At 45.6% G+C, this 16,003-nt stretch overlaps 1 protein-coding gene across 1 annotated transcript in view; it reads left to right on the top strand.

Moving 5' to 3' along the window:
* GEMIN5 (gem nuclear organelle associated protein 5) overlaps window positions 1-16,003 on the top strand; it is a 67,459-nt gene that overhangs the window by 729 nt on the left and 50,727 nt on the right. The window contains exons 2-5 of the mRNA XM_075210127.1: window positions 837-992; window positions 2,732-2,886; window positions 3,287-3,468; window positions 4,995-5,146. Of these exons, the coding sequence (XP_075066228.1) occupies window positions 848-992; window positions 2,732-2,886; window positions 3,287-3,468; window positions 4,995-5,146 (634 nt within the window). The 5' untranslated portion in view covers window positions 837-847. The remainder of the gene's footprint in view (window positions 1-836; window positions 993-2,731; window positions 2,887-3,286; window positions 3,469-4,994; window positions 5,147-16,003) is intronic.

Here is a 16,003-nt window from a genome sequence, read left to right as displayed (position 1 = left end):
ATGGTACATATCGAAAGGTCTGAAAAGACAGCTATTAGTTAGCATAATGACAGCCACTATATTGATTGAGTGCTTAAGCTACTACCTGCAATATTCTTTGTACGTCTCTATATGACCATCGTTGTCACTGGTATAGCCCAGCACCTATTTCCTGGGTGCTCCACACAGCTGTTTTTTACTTGCCACTCTGCTGGTGGAGCTCAACAGAGTCCTATTATAATAGAATAAACCATTGTTTCTCCTATAAGAACAGGCACTATGTGAGCACTACAGCCAGCAGTGTGTGTTAGACCACTGACCACCAGTCTGATCAGTCCTGGCAGGTGTGGACAATAACCTCCAACATTTTTCATCATTATTGCAAAGTACTACATCTGCCCCCACCCGGCTGCTTCTTAATGCCATCCGGCTGGCAACATTTTCTGGGGAGAACACTGCCCAGGCATTTTAGTTTTAGTATTGCCCTTTAATTATGGGAATGTAAATATGAATAGACAGGTGGATTTGAGTCAGGAGCAGGTTTAAAAATGTGGGAATGCAGCAAACGTGAAGTCTTGCACCAAATGTGTTTGTAGTTATTGGCTGATCTAAGAACTTACTTTAGTACCCCCATATTGTGACATTCTTATTTGTAGTCTGATTAATTGTTTTTTTTTATTAGCTCCCAGTTATGTACTATTCCAATTATATTTTACCTTTTCATTATCAAGACTGGTATGTGTGTTAATAACTTTACACTGCAATCAGGCTTTTACTTTGACTGTACTATTGATAGTTTTCAAAACTTACACCTTAATATATTCAGATCTAATTCTCAGCATTGTTTGACTTTGCAGGGGACACAAGGATGAGTGATCCAGATCGGATGCTTAGCGCATCCCCCAACTGGTATTGCAGTCGCGCCAGTGATGCAGCTGGAGGCCTCTTTGGGTTTGCTGCTCGTAATTCTGTGTGTTTGCTCCGTATAAGCCCCCAGGAGCCTGGATTCTATGGTAAGACCCTTCTCCACAACATTCCGTAAATTGGTATAATGTGCAGACACTCATTTTATGGATCTTGGAATATGGGGAATGTTTAAAAGTAGACCCAAAATATAGTGTATATCACAAGAAAATAACGAATAAACTCCGTTATTACTACTTAAAAGCACACTAAAGAAAGTTGTTTTTTCTTTAATTCCATTTTGGACATGTCTGAATTTATAAAAACAGTACAGTAAATTGTACAGATGTATAGTAATATAATAATCTAGCAGGAGAAGATTAGAGCGGACAATTACAAGTTGGTGGCACTATTATGGGAATGTATGCAGAGTTACTGTAAAAGCAGACAACTCTACCCTTATTCAAGAAAATACATTTTTTTCCCCTGAAGCTTTGTAAGAAAACCTGATATAGGACTACTAAAGCCCAGAAAACACAGCCTTAAAGGTCCTATATCAAATGTCCATGTATTGCTACCAAGGAGATAAATTACAGCACTACTAGTCAGAGACTCTCAACAGGACATAGTACAATAAAATATCCTCAAACCACAAAACACTGCATCACATTCATATTTATTTCCAGTAGAAATACATAAATCTAAAAAGCATATACAATAAAACTGCCTTAAAAATGCCAAACACTGGAGCAGACAACAATAATAACTGGTTCAGCATAGGTCATTTGTCCTATAGAAGCTGAATCCTTTAATATCACATCACTAATGTAATACAATGAGTAACTAAACATGATGCTATTGTGATTCAATAAAGAACTGTGAATCTGGGTACACACTGCAGGTTTATCACCCAATTATCGGGCCAGTCAAACGATAAACGACTGTTGGGTCTGATATCACATTAGTGTGTACACTTCCATGATCATGTTTTATTGTCCCAAATCACATGGTATCGTTTGATTTTATAAACTGACTAAAAATCTATAAATGATGGAAGGATGTTGTTCTGCAGTGTGTATGCACTCACAACCAGCAGTGTAGGCAGATCTCTATGGAGTTTACAGAGTCAGGATCTTTTCAGCCGATGGAAGAGCACAGATCTGAAGGTAAATCGTGTAGGTGTGTACACATCAAGCTCATCAGGACTTTCAATCTTTGGTAAAAATCGTTACAGATATCCCATAGAAACGTTCTGTAGTATGTACCCAGCTTTAGACCCAATGTAGAGAACATAGTAACTCTTGACCATGTTGCGCACTACTATGGATTCAGTTATTATTATTTGTTCCAGTGTTTGGAGTATTATTGTATATGCCTTTTAGATGTATGTATTTTTAATGGTAATAAATTTGAATGTGATGCAGTGGTTTTAGGATTTGTTATTGTGTTTGGTTCTGTTGAGTTTCTGTGTAATTCATCTCCTTTGTTGTTCGGGTTAGTGGGAGGATATCAGCGTCCCCTTTACAGCTGCTTAGAACTTTACATTATCTGTCGAAGTACCCTAAGAAGGTGTTTTTTCTTTTTAACTTTTGGACTATGTATTGCTGCAGCTCTAAGGGATACCCCATTAATTTCTCAGCCATCTCTTATCTGGAAACAAAAACCAAGCCTGGTCCTGGGGCAATTTCCCGATTGCCCTTCTGACTGTCCCCTTCTGACTGTCCCCTTCTGCCCACCACTAGACCATCACTATACCTATAATGTCTGTGTGCATATAGTCTGGATGCGGGCATACTGTTGTGTTGCTATTGATGATAAGTATATTTATGTTTTTCTCTTTCTCTATCAGGGGAGTTGGTTGGACATACGGACAGGGTGTCCAGCTTTGCGTTTTCCCACTACTCTGGTCAATCTCACCTCTGTGCCAGCAGCTCTGATGACGGTTCTGTGAAAATTTGGGACACCCAGACCAAGAGCACTGTAACAGAACACAAGCTCCATCGGGTAGGGGTTGTGTGAGCTTCTAGGACAGGTTGTTTGTTTTCCTGAACTCATTTCTAGGACAGTCCTCTGTAAAATTTACTTCTAGTCCTACAGGTGGAGTAACATGTAGTGTATAATATGCACATAATACATCTACACCTGCTCACCTGAAAAGGTATAATAATGACCCATATTATAGATGGGTCAGGAGAGCTGAATGCTGCAATAAAACATTCTCCATATAATTTATATTTTGAAATTCTCTCAAACGATTTAACACATTCCACACACAACACAGGTTTCCAATTCTTATTACATACAGGAGTAACTTCTTGTTCATGTCTGTTAACAATTTGAAAAGCCTCTTGGAAACTTTAAGGGATCTGATTGGGTGGCTGCTGTGTCCTTTTGTTTCTTACAGAACACAATCTCTGCCCTTCATTGGTCTCCGCTAGTGAAGGACTTGCTGATAACCGGGGATGAGAAGGGAATTGTGGTTTGCTTTTGGTGTAACCGAAACGATGGACAGCAGTTCTTTCCTGAGCCAAGGACCATCTTCTGCCTGTCCTGCTCACCGCACCAAGAGGATCTCGTGGCTGTTGGGTAGGCACTTAGACGTCACCTGTATGGATCGTGAATGTAGGATATATCGTCATCAGCTATTTATATAGCGTCACTAATTCCACAGTGTTGTACAGAGAACTCACATCAGTCCCTGCCACATTGGAGCTTACAGTCTAAATTCTCTAACTCTCTAACATACACACACAGACAGAGAGAGACTAAGGTCAATTGTATTGCAGCCAGTTAACCTACCAGTATGTTTTTTTGAGTGTGGGAGGAAACACACCCAAACATGGGGAGCACATACAAACTCCACACAGATAAAGTCATGGTTGGGAATCAAAATCATGAACTCAATGCTGTGAGGCAGAGGTGCTAACCACTGAGCCACAGTGCTGCCCCATGGGGGGATAATAGAAGTCAGATGTTTCATGACCGTATATCGGTATAATGGGCAGCATAGTGACACAGTGGTTAGCATTGCTGATTCACACCGCTGGGGTCATGAGTTTGGTTCTGACCTGGGCCCTATCTGTGCTGAACTTATATGTTCTCCTGTGTTTATATGGGTTTCCTACAGGTGCTCTGATTACCTTCCACACTCCAAAAACATATTGGTAGGTTAAATGGCTTCTATCAACAAAGGACGTGTGTGTGTTAAAAAGAATGCAAGTTCCAATACTGCAGGCACTGATGTGAATGACTATATATTCTCTGTATAGTGCTTGGTTAGCAATATATAAAAAGTAATAATAAAATGAAAATAAATTATGTACTAGTCACAAAATCCATCGTTTTATTGCCAGCAAGAACTTTCGGGGGGGAAAAAGTCCAATCATCATCATCAATTTATGTAGCGCCAGCAAATTACGTAGCCCTTTATTGTCCCATTAAGTTCAACCTTTTCAAAATTCTAAGTGTGATTCCGAGGAAGGCAAAGCACAACACGGTTTGTGGTCTATAAGTCAATTATAATAATAAACTTCTGTTTTTCATAAATTACCATATACTTTGTGCACCCTACAGGGGGCTGAGGTGCTAGGTGTAGACAAAAACACTGAGATATGACCAATGCATGTGTTGTGTAAGAGACCCTTAGGCCTTAAAGAGCACATATAGCATAGATATGGAACCGTAATACAGCTGTGGTTGATCTGGATCAGTGACTGGTAACCTGATAACCTTCATTAACCCTAATTTCAATAATAAGTTAAAACAACACATTTAATCAAAGAAAGAGACACCTAATAACATAACAGAAGGCATTTTAAACAAGCGTTACAAGATAAAACAAACAAATCTGACAATAAAGCAGGAAGGGACTGCAGTGAAGGCTTGAGGGCCGCATGTGGCCCTAAAGCCACTTGGTGCCCATCACTCATATGGACCGTGGGATGCTACTTTGTAGCATACTTCTTTCGGTTCTAGGGTTAAATTATTCTGGGTAAATTTAATGTTGTAAAGAGCCCATTCATTTCTTCAGAATTGCAGTTGAATGTGATGCAACCAGCAGAAGATGTTAGAAATGATAGTTGACGATTAGTAATTTGCCTCATCTCTGCCAGGTACAAGGACGGTATGATCGTCCTGATAGACATCAGCCGCAGAGGAGAAGTCACGCACCGATTGCGCGGACACGATGATGAGATCCACTGCCTGGCATGGTGCCCGCAGACCCGAGAGGGAGAGCTAAATCAAAAGCTGGAGCAGAGACCAGGTATATAAATTACCTAAAAAAGGACTGGCGTCCAAGTGTTTACAAGGGTAAAACATGAGAGCTTGAGAGGAGGATTGCTGCGTGCCAAGCTGCTTGACTTTGATTATAGAGATGAAGTTTCAGTGCAGTTAGAATTATTGGAATTCATACAAGTTGACCATTGGCGGTCTGATTAAGGCAGTATTAATTCTTTCCAGGCAGCCTGTAGCTCTTGGAAAAGAGAAACCATCAGTCTTGTTGTTAATTTGTGTATATTTGTTTAATAAATATGTGATACTGTGCAAAAGTTTTAGGCAAGTGTGGAAAACATCCTGCAAAGTAAGAATGCATTCAAAAGTGTTTTATCAATTAACAAAATGCAAAGTGAATGAACAGAAGAGAAATCTAAATCAAATCAATATTTGGTTTGACCACCCTTAGCCTTCTAAACGGCATCAATGCATCAATTCTTCTAGGTACACTTGCACACAGTTTTTGAAGGAATTCGGCAGGGAGGTTGTTCCAAACAGAGCTAACCACAGATCTTCTGTGGATGTAGGCTTGCTCAAATCATTCTGTCTCTTCATGTAATACCAGACACACTCGATGTTGAGCTCAGGGTTCTGTGGGGCTATATCATCACTTCCAGGACTCCTTCTTCTTCTTTACGGTGAAGATAGTTCTCAATGTCTTTTAGCTTTGTTTGGGGTCATTGTCCTGCTGCAGAATAAATTTGGAGCCAATCAGATGCCTCCCTGATGCTATTGCATGATGGATAAATACCTGCCTGTATTTGTCAGCATTGAGGACACCATTAATATTGACTAAATCAGTAACTCCATTTGCTAAAATGCAGCCCCAAACTTACAAGGAACCTCCACCATGCTTCACTGTTGCCTGCAGACACTCGTTATTGTACCGCTCTCCAGCCCGTCCTACTCTCTCTATCTTCCTTTGGGGGACATCTGTGATATCACAAAGCCGCATCACTGGAGGGAATGTACAGAAGAAACGGCATGAATCGCCTTTCTTTCAAAATTTGCATCCTTGGATAAACTTGTGAAACCGAGTGAATGTGTGCACCGAACACCACGTGGCTGTCCGACACAGCTGCTTACTCGAGACACCATGGCATGCCACCCAGGAACCACTTCAGACCTCGTAGAGTGTGCCCAAAGATTATCTGGAACAGGCTGCCGAGCACCACTATAACACTGACAGATTACAGCCGTAATCCACTGCACAATAGTCACCCTGGAAGCTGGCCAGCCTCTCTTGTGTGCATCATAGAGAATCAAAAGATCCTCAGTCTTGCGCACATCCTCAGTCCTTTGCACATAAATTCACAAGGCTCGGACCACATCGAGAGAACTAATAGAAGCTTTGTCCTCCGAAGACCTAGACGTAGTCATGATCAGAATGACGATGTCCTGATTTAAGTGAAATCTAGACACCACTTTAGGGAGGATTGAAGGCTTGGTCTGAAGGAACTGACCTGTCCTCATGAAAAACAAGAAGAGGAGACTTGCAAGATAAAGCTGTAAACTCTGAAACTCTTCTTGCCATGAAAGCCCGTCTTTGAGGTCAGAAATTTTAAATCCACCATATCAAAGGGTTTAAAAGGCGGATGCTGTAAAGCATTCAACACCAAATTTAAATTCCATGGTGGTACAGTAGGAACATATGGAGGTTACACATGGAATACCTCCTGAATGAAAGCTTTCACATCAGGCATCCCAACGAGTCTTCTTTGAAAGAAGACAGAAAGAGCCAACACCTGATCCTTAAGAGAACTAAGGCGCAAACCCACATCCAGCCCATCCTGCAAGAACATCAGCAACCTGGACAATCTAAAAGAAGAGGTAGGATACCCCTTTTTTTCACACCAGGCAATATATGTCCTCCAGACTCAATGATAAATTTTGTCTGAACCCGATTTACGAGCCTGAAGCATGGTTTGCACCACATGCTCAGAAAAACCCTTAGCTCGGCCAGACGTTCCAATCCTAGATGACAAAAGGGCCCTTGAGTTAAATAGGTCTGCGCGTAGCGGCAGATGCCACGACCGACGACCTGCCATGGAGAGCACATTGGTGTACCAGGCCCTCTGAGGCCAATCTGGTGCTACTAGAAGGACTGAACCACTCTCTCTACCTTTTTCTCTTTCATCCAGTCTGGGGGACACTGCTTACCATGGGTTGTGGAGGGAGCTTGGGGAGTTGGCACCTAACTAGTTAACTTTTAGTACTGCCGACAGACCCCTCCCCTCTACAATCCCCCTGCCCTCTCTTGTTCAGTTTTTTTTAGGTGCCCAGGAGTTGTTTTTTAGTACTTAGAGTAAATTTAAAAAAATGTATTTCTTTTATTTGATTTTTATTTTTTATACAGGTGGCAGCGCTGGAGTGTGTTCTACTATAGAGAACACACTCACAGCTGTGCAGTGCAGGCATTCCCCTGTCAGATGAGAGCCAGCGGCTCTCACTGGCAGGGACTGGAGAAGGAAGAAGATGGGTGCCTGATTGAGGAGTGACAAGCGGTCTAACGGACCGCTGTCACTCCTCCAGCCTCCCCGATAACCGGCGCTGCCATTACAGGCATAGAGTGCCGGTTATCGGATGCTTAAGATGCCGGCGGCCATTTTGGATCTGCTCTGTCGGCGCTACGGAGAGAGGAGGAAGGGGGCTATACCAAGATTCCCCCCTCATACATAGGAGGGGGGCGTCGGGTATCTTTCGCTGCGGAGACCTCTGTCCTAGAGGTCTCCACTACTCTGCCACACTTACAAGAAGTTCCTTTTTTTCAAAGTGGATCCGCTGCAGAGACAGCATTACTGAAGGGGGGGAGCTAAAGCATAGAGTTCCCCCCTCCTTCCAGAGAGAGATGGTCTATCCCAGCCTTCTGGCGCCAAGAGAAGCCCGGGAAGAGTGAACAGAGCTGAGGGAGCAGGCACAGGATACTGCTGTTGGACTTCTCCCCTTTGTGGCCTATGGGCTAAGTATCTGCTTTATTTAAACACATAACTCGTTTTTCTGTGTAATAACTGGGCTAGTAAGGTTTACATTATAGTCTCCTACTTGCCTAAATATTATATTGTGTTTAACTATTACAAGTACAACTTTTATGATAAGATCAGTTGATTACTTGTTATTTCACTCTGTTCTCTCCATAGATTACTCTCTCTCTCTCTCTCTCTCTCTTTACTCAGCTAGATTAACAATTTAGTCTGTGTGCTTGGTGTGCCTTCCTCTATAAAATGACAGATAAGGGAAAGGGCCCTATAGCAAAATATTTCACATGTTCAAAATGTCATGTAAAATTACCTTGTGGGCAAAAGGACCCTTTGGCGCTCTGCTCTGGCTGCGAAGCATGGGCTCCCCCTGCGCAAACCCAGCAGATTTCAGCCCCACTGACGGAGGAACCGGCCTGGGTGGCCTCCCTGACACAGTCGGTTTCCTCACTAGTACAGATGGTTTTTCAATCTAACCAATTGCTATCTACTGTGGCTACTGGGAAGGGGATGCGGAATCAAAAAAGTCAGTTGAAACCATTCCTTTTTCAGCAGCAGGTTTGTTCGGTCCGGATTTAGATACCTTGATCTCCCAGGCAACGGGGGGCAAAAGCACTTCCTTGCCGGTATTGCCTAGCAGAAGCCGGAAACTTCGGGTCAGCTCCTTTCGTCAGCCCTTTCGGGGGACCTCCTTGTCTAGAGGACAGTCATTTAGAGGTAGACAGCCTGATGCTCGAAGCTCCTCTTCTAGGGGGAGATCCTCGTTTACGGCTAGGCGCCAGGCCTCCAAGAACCAGGAGAAGCCTGCGTCCTGACGACCACTCGGTTCTCCTGGAGGGGGCGCCAGTGGGGGGTCGTCTGTCTTTGTTTCAGGAACAGTGGGCAGCGTCCTCCCAAGACTCTTGGATTCGGGGCATTATATCAATGGGGTACAGGATAGACCTTCTGGGCCCCATACCTCATCGTTTCTTCGTAACCCCTCTACCCCGAGATCCAACAAGAAGACAGGCAATACAGGATTGTGTCGCCTCTCTTCTTTTGCAGAGAGTTATCTGCAGGGTCCCAGACTACCAAAAGGGACAGGGGTTTTATTCAAACCTGTTCCTTGTCAAGAAGCCGGACGGCTCCTTCCGACCCATCTTAAACCTAAAGGGCCTCAATGTACACTTAAGGGTCGACTGATTTCGGATGCAATCTCTGAGGTCGGTGATAAACGGTTTGGAGAAAGATCAATTTATGGCTTCCATAGACATAAAAGATGCATACCTCAACGTTCCCATTTGGAGCGACCATCAGTCCCTCCTCAGATTCACAGTGGGATCCTCCCATTATCCGTTTCGGGCCCTCCCCTTTGGCCTCTCCACTGCGCCGAGGGTTTTCACGAAGATCATGTCGGTGATGGCAGCGCGTCTTCACCTTCTAGGAGTTAAGGTCGTGCCTTATCTGGACGACCTGCTCATCAAATCCTCCTCAGAGAATTGCTTATGTTATCACTTGTCCCTCACCTTGGCGGTTCTCAAGGGCCACGGATGGCTGATCAACTTAAAGAAATCCCAGATCGTTCCGTGTCAACGCATGGTTTTCCTAGGCCTCATCATGGACACCAGCCAGCAAAAGGTGTTCCTGCCTGTCGAGAAGGTCGCTTCAATCCAAAGCATAACAGCCCAGGTCTTGTCTTCTCCCAGCCCCTCAATCCACTTGTGCATGCGGCTGCTGGGAAAGATGGTGGCCTCCTTCGAGACCTTTCCCTTTGGTCGAGCTCACTCTCGTTGTTTTCAGTGGGATCTGTTGACGAAATGGTCAGGATCCCACCTACGCCTAGATCTCCAGAGGATCTCTCTATCCCCGAGGACGAGAGAATCACTCCAGTGGTGGCTGATTCAGGATCACATGACAGTAGGCAGATCCTTCTCTCCGTGGTCATGGATCATAGCCACGACAGACGCCAGCCTGAAGGGTTGGGGGGCGGTAATCCTACTCCTCCGGCTTCAGGGCCTTTGGTCGGTTCAGGAATCGGCCCTATCTATAAACGTGCTGGAACTGAAGGCTATTCTTTTGGCCCTCAGGGGAGGCCAGGCCCTCCTCCAGGGCCACCCTGTCAGGGTTCAGTCCGACAATGCCACGGCTGTGGCATATATCAACAGACAGGGAGGAACCAGGAGTGCAGCTGCAATGAAGATTGCAGCTCAGATCTTGATTTGGGCAGAACAATATGTTCCAGCAATATCGGCAGTATTCATTCCAGGAATAAACAATTGGAAAGCCGACTATCTAAGTCGCAACCAGATGATGCCGGGGGAATGGTCACTCCATCCGAAAGTCTTTCAGTCTCTGGTTCAGAGGTGGGGTCTTCCGGACATAGATCTCATGGCCTCCAGACACAACAGAAAGGTTCACAGGTTTTGCGCAAGGGCAAGAGACCCCTTAGCAATGGCAGTGGATGTCATGACGATGTCATGGGAGTTCAGGATGGGATACCTGTTTCCTCCGATTCCCATGTTTCCTCGCGTTCTCAGACGAGTAAAGCAGGGCGGTCTGCCAGTAATTCTAATAGCTCCCTCATGGCCGCGCCGAGTCTGGTACACAGACTTAATCTCTATGGCGGAAGGACCGGGGTTCCGTCTTCCGTCTCGAGACGACCTTCTTCTGCAGGGTCCCTTCCGTCACCAGAATTTACCTCAACTCAGTTTAACGGCATGGCTGTTGAAGCCAGCCTCTGGAGGGCTAGAGGTTTTTCCTCCAGCGTGGTGAACACTATGATGCGAGCTAGGAAGCCAGTTTCAGCTCGCATCTATCACCGGATTTGGAGAGCCTACATTAGATGGTGTGAAAATAGGACATGCCACTCGTCCTCCTTTCGCCTCCCTCGCTTGTTAGCTTTCCTTCAGGATGGCCTGGAAGCAGGTCTTCGGTTAGGTTCCCTAAAAGTCCAGGTATTGGCACTTTCAGTATTTTTTCATATGAAATTAGCAGATTTGCCAGATATTAGGACTTTTCTCCAGGGAGTCTTGCATATTCAGCCTCCCTATGTTCCGCCTACAGCACCATGGGATCTCAACCTGGTACTGGATATGCTTAAGGGGCCCCCCTTTGAGCCTTTACGTGTGGCAGAATTAAAGTGGTTGACCTGGAAGGTCCTTTTTCTTTTGGCTATCGCATCTGCTCGAAGAGTTTCGGAATTAGGAGCTTTGTCTTGTCGGGAACCATATTTGGTTTTCCACGAGGACAGAGCGGTGTTAAGAACCCTCCCTTCTTTCGTTCCAAAAGTAGTTTCGGCTTTCCATCTTAACCAGGAAATTGTAGTTCCGTTTTTTTCATCTTCTTCCCAGTCGGATCATCAGTCTATGGAAAAGTTAGATGTGGTTAGGGCTCTCCGCATTTATGTCAAAAGAACTTCTCAGATTAGACGTACGGATTCCCTGTTTGTCCTTTATGATGCTAATAAGAGAGGCTGGCCAGCCTCAAAACAGTCCATCGCAAGATGGATTACGGCAACCATAAGCAAGCTTACATAAAGGCCAACCGTCTTGTGCCGGAGAGACTTACGGCCCATTCCACCAGATCGGTAGGGGCGTCGTGGGCAGCGAGAAATGGGGCTTCTGCAGACCAGCTTTGCAGGGCAGCCACCTGGTCCTCTGTCAACACCTTTACAAAATTCTACCAATTTAATGTATTTGCATCTGCGGATGCAAATTTCGCTCGTAATGCTTTACGAGCGGGATTTTCAGAGTAGTCCCACCCTTAGGGGGCTGCTTTAGAACGTCCCCATGGTAAGCAGTGTCCCCCAGACTGGATGAAAGAGAAAAGAGGATTTATGTACTTACGTTAAATCCGTTTCTCTGATTCCGTCTGGGGGACACTGCGATCCCTCCCTTCTGCTGTTCTGCTGTGTGCTCTTGTTTGACTGGCCTTTTCTCCTTGGGCTTTTTGATTAACTGAACAAGAGAGGGCAGGGGGATTGTAGAGGGGAGGGGTCTGTTGGCAGTACTAAAAGTTAACTAGTTAGGTGCCAACTCCCCAAGCTCCCTCCACAACCCATGGTAAGCAGTGTCCCCCAGACGGAATCAGAGAAACGGATTTAACGTAAGTACATAAATCCTCTTTTTTACCATCCGTGGAAGCATGGCTACCAGTGGAAAAAACTACTGCCAAGGAATAGACGTATCTACTGAGACAGCCAGAGGATCCCTTGCCTGCGGACAGAAGTGGTGGACCTTTGTGGTTCAACCGAGAAAGTCTATACCATCTTGCCCAGAACTGTCATGCAGAAATTCACAGAGGTCTGTTTTGCAGCCAACAGAGATCTCACCATCTTCTTTAAGGCCAGAATCTTGTCCGGAGGTAAGAACAGCCGTTGTTGTCGGGTATCGAATATGTTATCCGCTTAGATGGGATCAACTTGGACTATTTGAAGTTGAGAATTCAACCGTGGCATATGGATCACTACTTGGATATGAGACTGAAGTATCTCCGAAGACTGTGCCTTCAAAAGAAGATTGTCCAGGCAAGAGCTGATCATAATTCCCTTACACCTCAACAGAGCAGCCATGACCACCATGATATTCGTGAAGACCCATGGGGCTGTGGCCAGACCAAAGAGAAGAGCCTGAAATTGGAAGTGTTCCAACGGACTGCAAACCTGAGGAGGAACTGATGACCCTTCCAGATGGGAACATGCAGATAGGCATCCTTGATGTCTAGAGCAACCATGAACTCCCTCTGTTCCATGCCGTGAATCGCCGACCGCAAAGACTCCATCTTGAACATGGTGTACCCTGACCTGAGTGTTCAACGATTTCAGATTCAGAATGGGTCTGAACAAGCTGTCTGGTTTTGGCACAAAAAAAAGGTTGGAATAAAACTTTTTGTGAATCCAGCACTGGAATAACCACTCCGGAAGAAACAAGGGATTGGATCCCCTCTCGCAGAGTCAGTCGCTTTCGCGGTCACGTGGCCTGGCAGATCAATTTTGTACACCTGGTCCATAACTCCCCGTACCCAGGTATCTGTGGTAGACTGAAACCACCAATCCCTGAATAAGAGAAGACAGGCTCCCACCACTGGTTACTGTGGAAGTGCAAAATGCCCATTTCATGGACTGCTTGTCTGCAGGCTTAGCTGCTGGACGTCGAGCAGACCAGGCTTGACGCCCACGTTGCAAACCACCCCTCGGGCGGACGACTGACCTCTGAAAGATTGACCTGTGGAATATTGATCGTGAGACCTGCCTGAAGACCGAAAGGACTAGAACCTGGGCATTCTTTGTTTGGGAGCATTATCCGGAAGAAAAGTGCTCTTTCCTCCCGTTGCTTGACTTCTAGTGGAGTCAAGCTGAGGTTCAAACAAAACACCACCGGAAAACGGAATTGTCTCGAGCCTTTATAGACTTAACATCAGCCTCCCAGGACATAAGCCAGAGAGTCTGACGAGCCGAAACAGCAGAGGCAGATATTCGTGCCCATAGCGGTCCTGCGTCCAGGGCCGCCTCACCTAAAAATCCATAGCCCTTTGAATTTGCTTCACCAATGGAAGCAGTTCAGAGGATGGTCTCCCTGCCAACAAGCCTTGAGACAGCTGTTCTGACCAGCGTCCTACAGTCTTGTTGACCGACGCCAAGGCAAGCTGCAGAGAGGCACCTGTCTCCACGAAAATAGACTGAAAGATGGCCTCAACCTTACGGTCTGTACCATCCTTCAGACTGGCTGTGTTGGGAAGAGGAATAGTAGTAATTTTGGCCAACCTTGTAACTGGAGCATCCACATGTGGAGTCTCTTCACATTTTGCAGGAACCTCAGGAGGAAAAGGATAACGTGACTGCAGCCAATGAGACACCTGGAACTTCCAATCTGGGGAAGCCCAAGGCTCCGCCAACAAATCCTCCAATTGGAAAGAAGAGGGAAAAGACAAAGATTGCTTTGTCGTCCGTGTAAAAAGATAAGGCTCTGCAGGGACTGGGACAGCCGCCTCAGGAATGTCAAGTACCTGACGCACAGACTGTATAAATTTTTCCACACTCTGACAATCAGAATGAACCTCCACCACAGAAGGAGCGCCCATTTCGGAATCCATCCCTAATTCTCCCACCTCCTGGAAATAACAGTCTGAATCTGACTCATTTCCCTGAATGGGTGCTGTCAGTATTGGAAAGAGGCCGATCCCAGGCAGGCTTCACAGAGTCAGAACCAGAACCTGATGGTGCACACGGCATGCGATCATGAGGCTGACAGGCCGTTCACAAGACGTGCGCGCATGACTGTCCGAACGGTAACGTAACATTACATGCAACACGGGTGACCTTCAACATAGAAGTTACCCCACCCCTAACCGCATAGATTTTCCCCTATTTGACATGTTAACAGATGGAACAAAAAACACAGATCAAACAGTCAAATAAACAGTGAAAAACACAGAATATAAGACAAGCAGCACAGAAAGTGAGCCTACAATACAGCACAGCGACCCCACAGTCTAAAAGACAAAACCCTAGGAAAAACACCCCCAACCCGTTAACTTACAGGGCACAGTGTCTGCACACAAAGGAGTGACAGACCAAGGAGGAAGTGTATGAGAGGAAACATCCCCCCCCGGGCCCAGCACTGGATTGGCAGGACATCCCCCTCCACCAATCCACTGCCTAGCAGGGCTCGCCATCTCAGTGACCCTAGCCTGACCCAGTCCCCCAAGCATAACTTTTTTTTTTTAATTAACCCATTGACTGCATCTAGTAAGAGGCAACCTTGCTTAGGGGACCCATTGCGATTTATACTACCCCCCCCCCCCACCCATAAGCAGGTAAGTGTAGGGGTAGGTTTACCTGCTGCCATCCATCCTACACACAGTTTTGGCCATAGTTGCTTCTCTGCAGGCATGGAGGATAGACACAGCCTGTGGAGACTGGGCCCAGCTCCTAGAAGGGTAAAACAATATTGGGAGAGGGGGTCTGGCAGAGGAGGCACCTCCACGGTACCTTCGTTTGCCCCCTCCACAGCTGTCTGTGATGTGCGCTGTCAGCGGTGTGCGACGGCTGCGGTTTTGACAGCTCTCTGCGATCACATGACAGGATGCAGAAGCCTCCCATTATAAAATAAATGAAAATAAAGTAAAATAAAAGAATATATAACAGAATTTCGCTGCTGTGCAGCCCAAACACCGCCCCTTTGCTGGGCACTTAAATTAGACTGATTTAACAGGAAGTGGGGTATAGAGAGGGAGCAGCTAGGGCTTAGTTAACAGTTCTTAAAATGCCAGTTCGCCCTGTCCCTACTTTATACCCCAATGTCCCCTGTGTCCCCCAAAGGAGAATAGAGAAAGTGGGGAGACCAGTTAATCTAAGATAAGGTAGTTGAACTGGCTCACATGGCAACTGAATACCTCCCAACAGTTTAGGTCAGGCCTGGCCAACCTGTGGCTCTCCAGGTGTTGCAGTCGGCAGTCTATTTGCAGGCAGAGCATGCTGGGGTTTGTAGTTTCACAACACCTGGAGAGCCACAGGTTGGCCAGGATTGGTGTAGATTTAAATAGGGTTGTGACTTGTTGGAAAAGACAAACCACTTTGTGAGAAATAGAATTGACATATGGCACAGCAAGTGGTTTAGGTATATGGGATAGAATGTTGTGAAGTGTGACATTAAGAGGATAAGCTAGTAGTGGAACACAAGGAGCTTTTCTTCTAAGTATCATGCGCCTGTGGGGGGAGCGTAACTCATTTAGTTATGTCTGTGTCCTCCAGAGACTGGTAGAGAATGTATATCTTTTTTTTTTTTGAGTAAATTATACCTATTGCTTACACCCACCAGCTACACAAAGGGGAGGCTGCTAATTTGTGATCTGAACTTAATATTCATGACTCAGTGATGTCACTAGATCCTTGT

The sequence above is a fragment of the Mixophyes fleayi genome, chromosome 4, assembly GCF_038048845.1.
Source record: "Mixophyes fleayi isolate aMixFle1 chromosome 4, aMixFle1.hap1, whole genome shotgun sequence".
In the NCBI taxonomy this organism is placed as follows: Eukaryota; Metazoa; Chordata; class Amphibia; order Anura; family Limnodynastidae; genus Mixophyes; species Mixophyes fleayi.
This window is presented reverse-complemented; position numbering and strand designations above follow the sequence as displayed.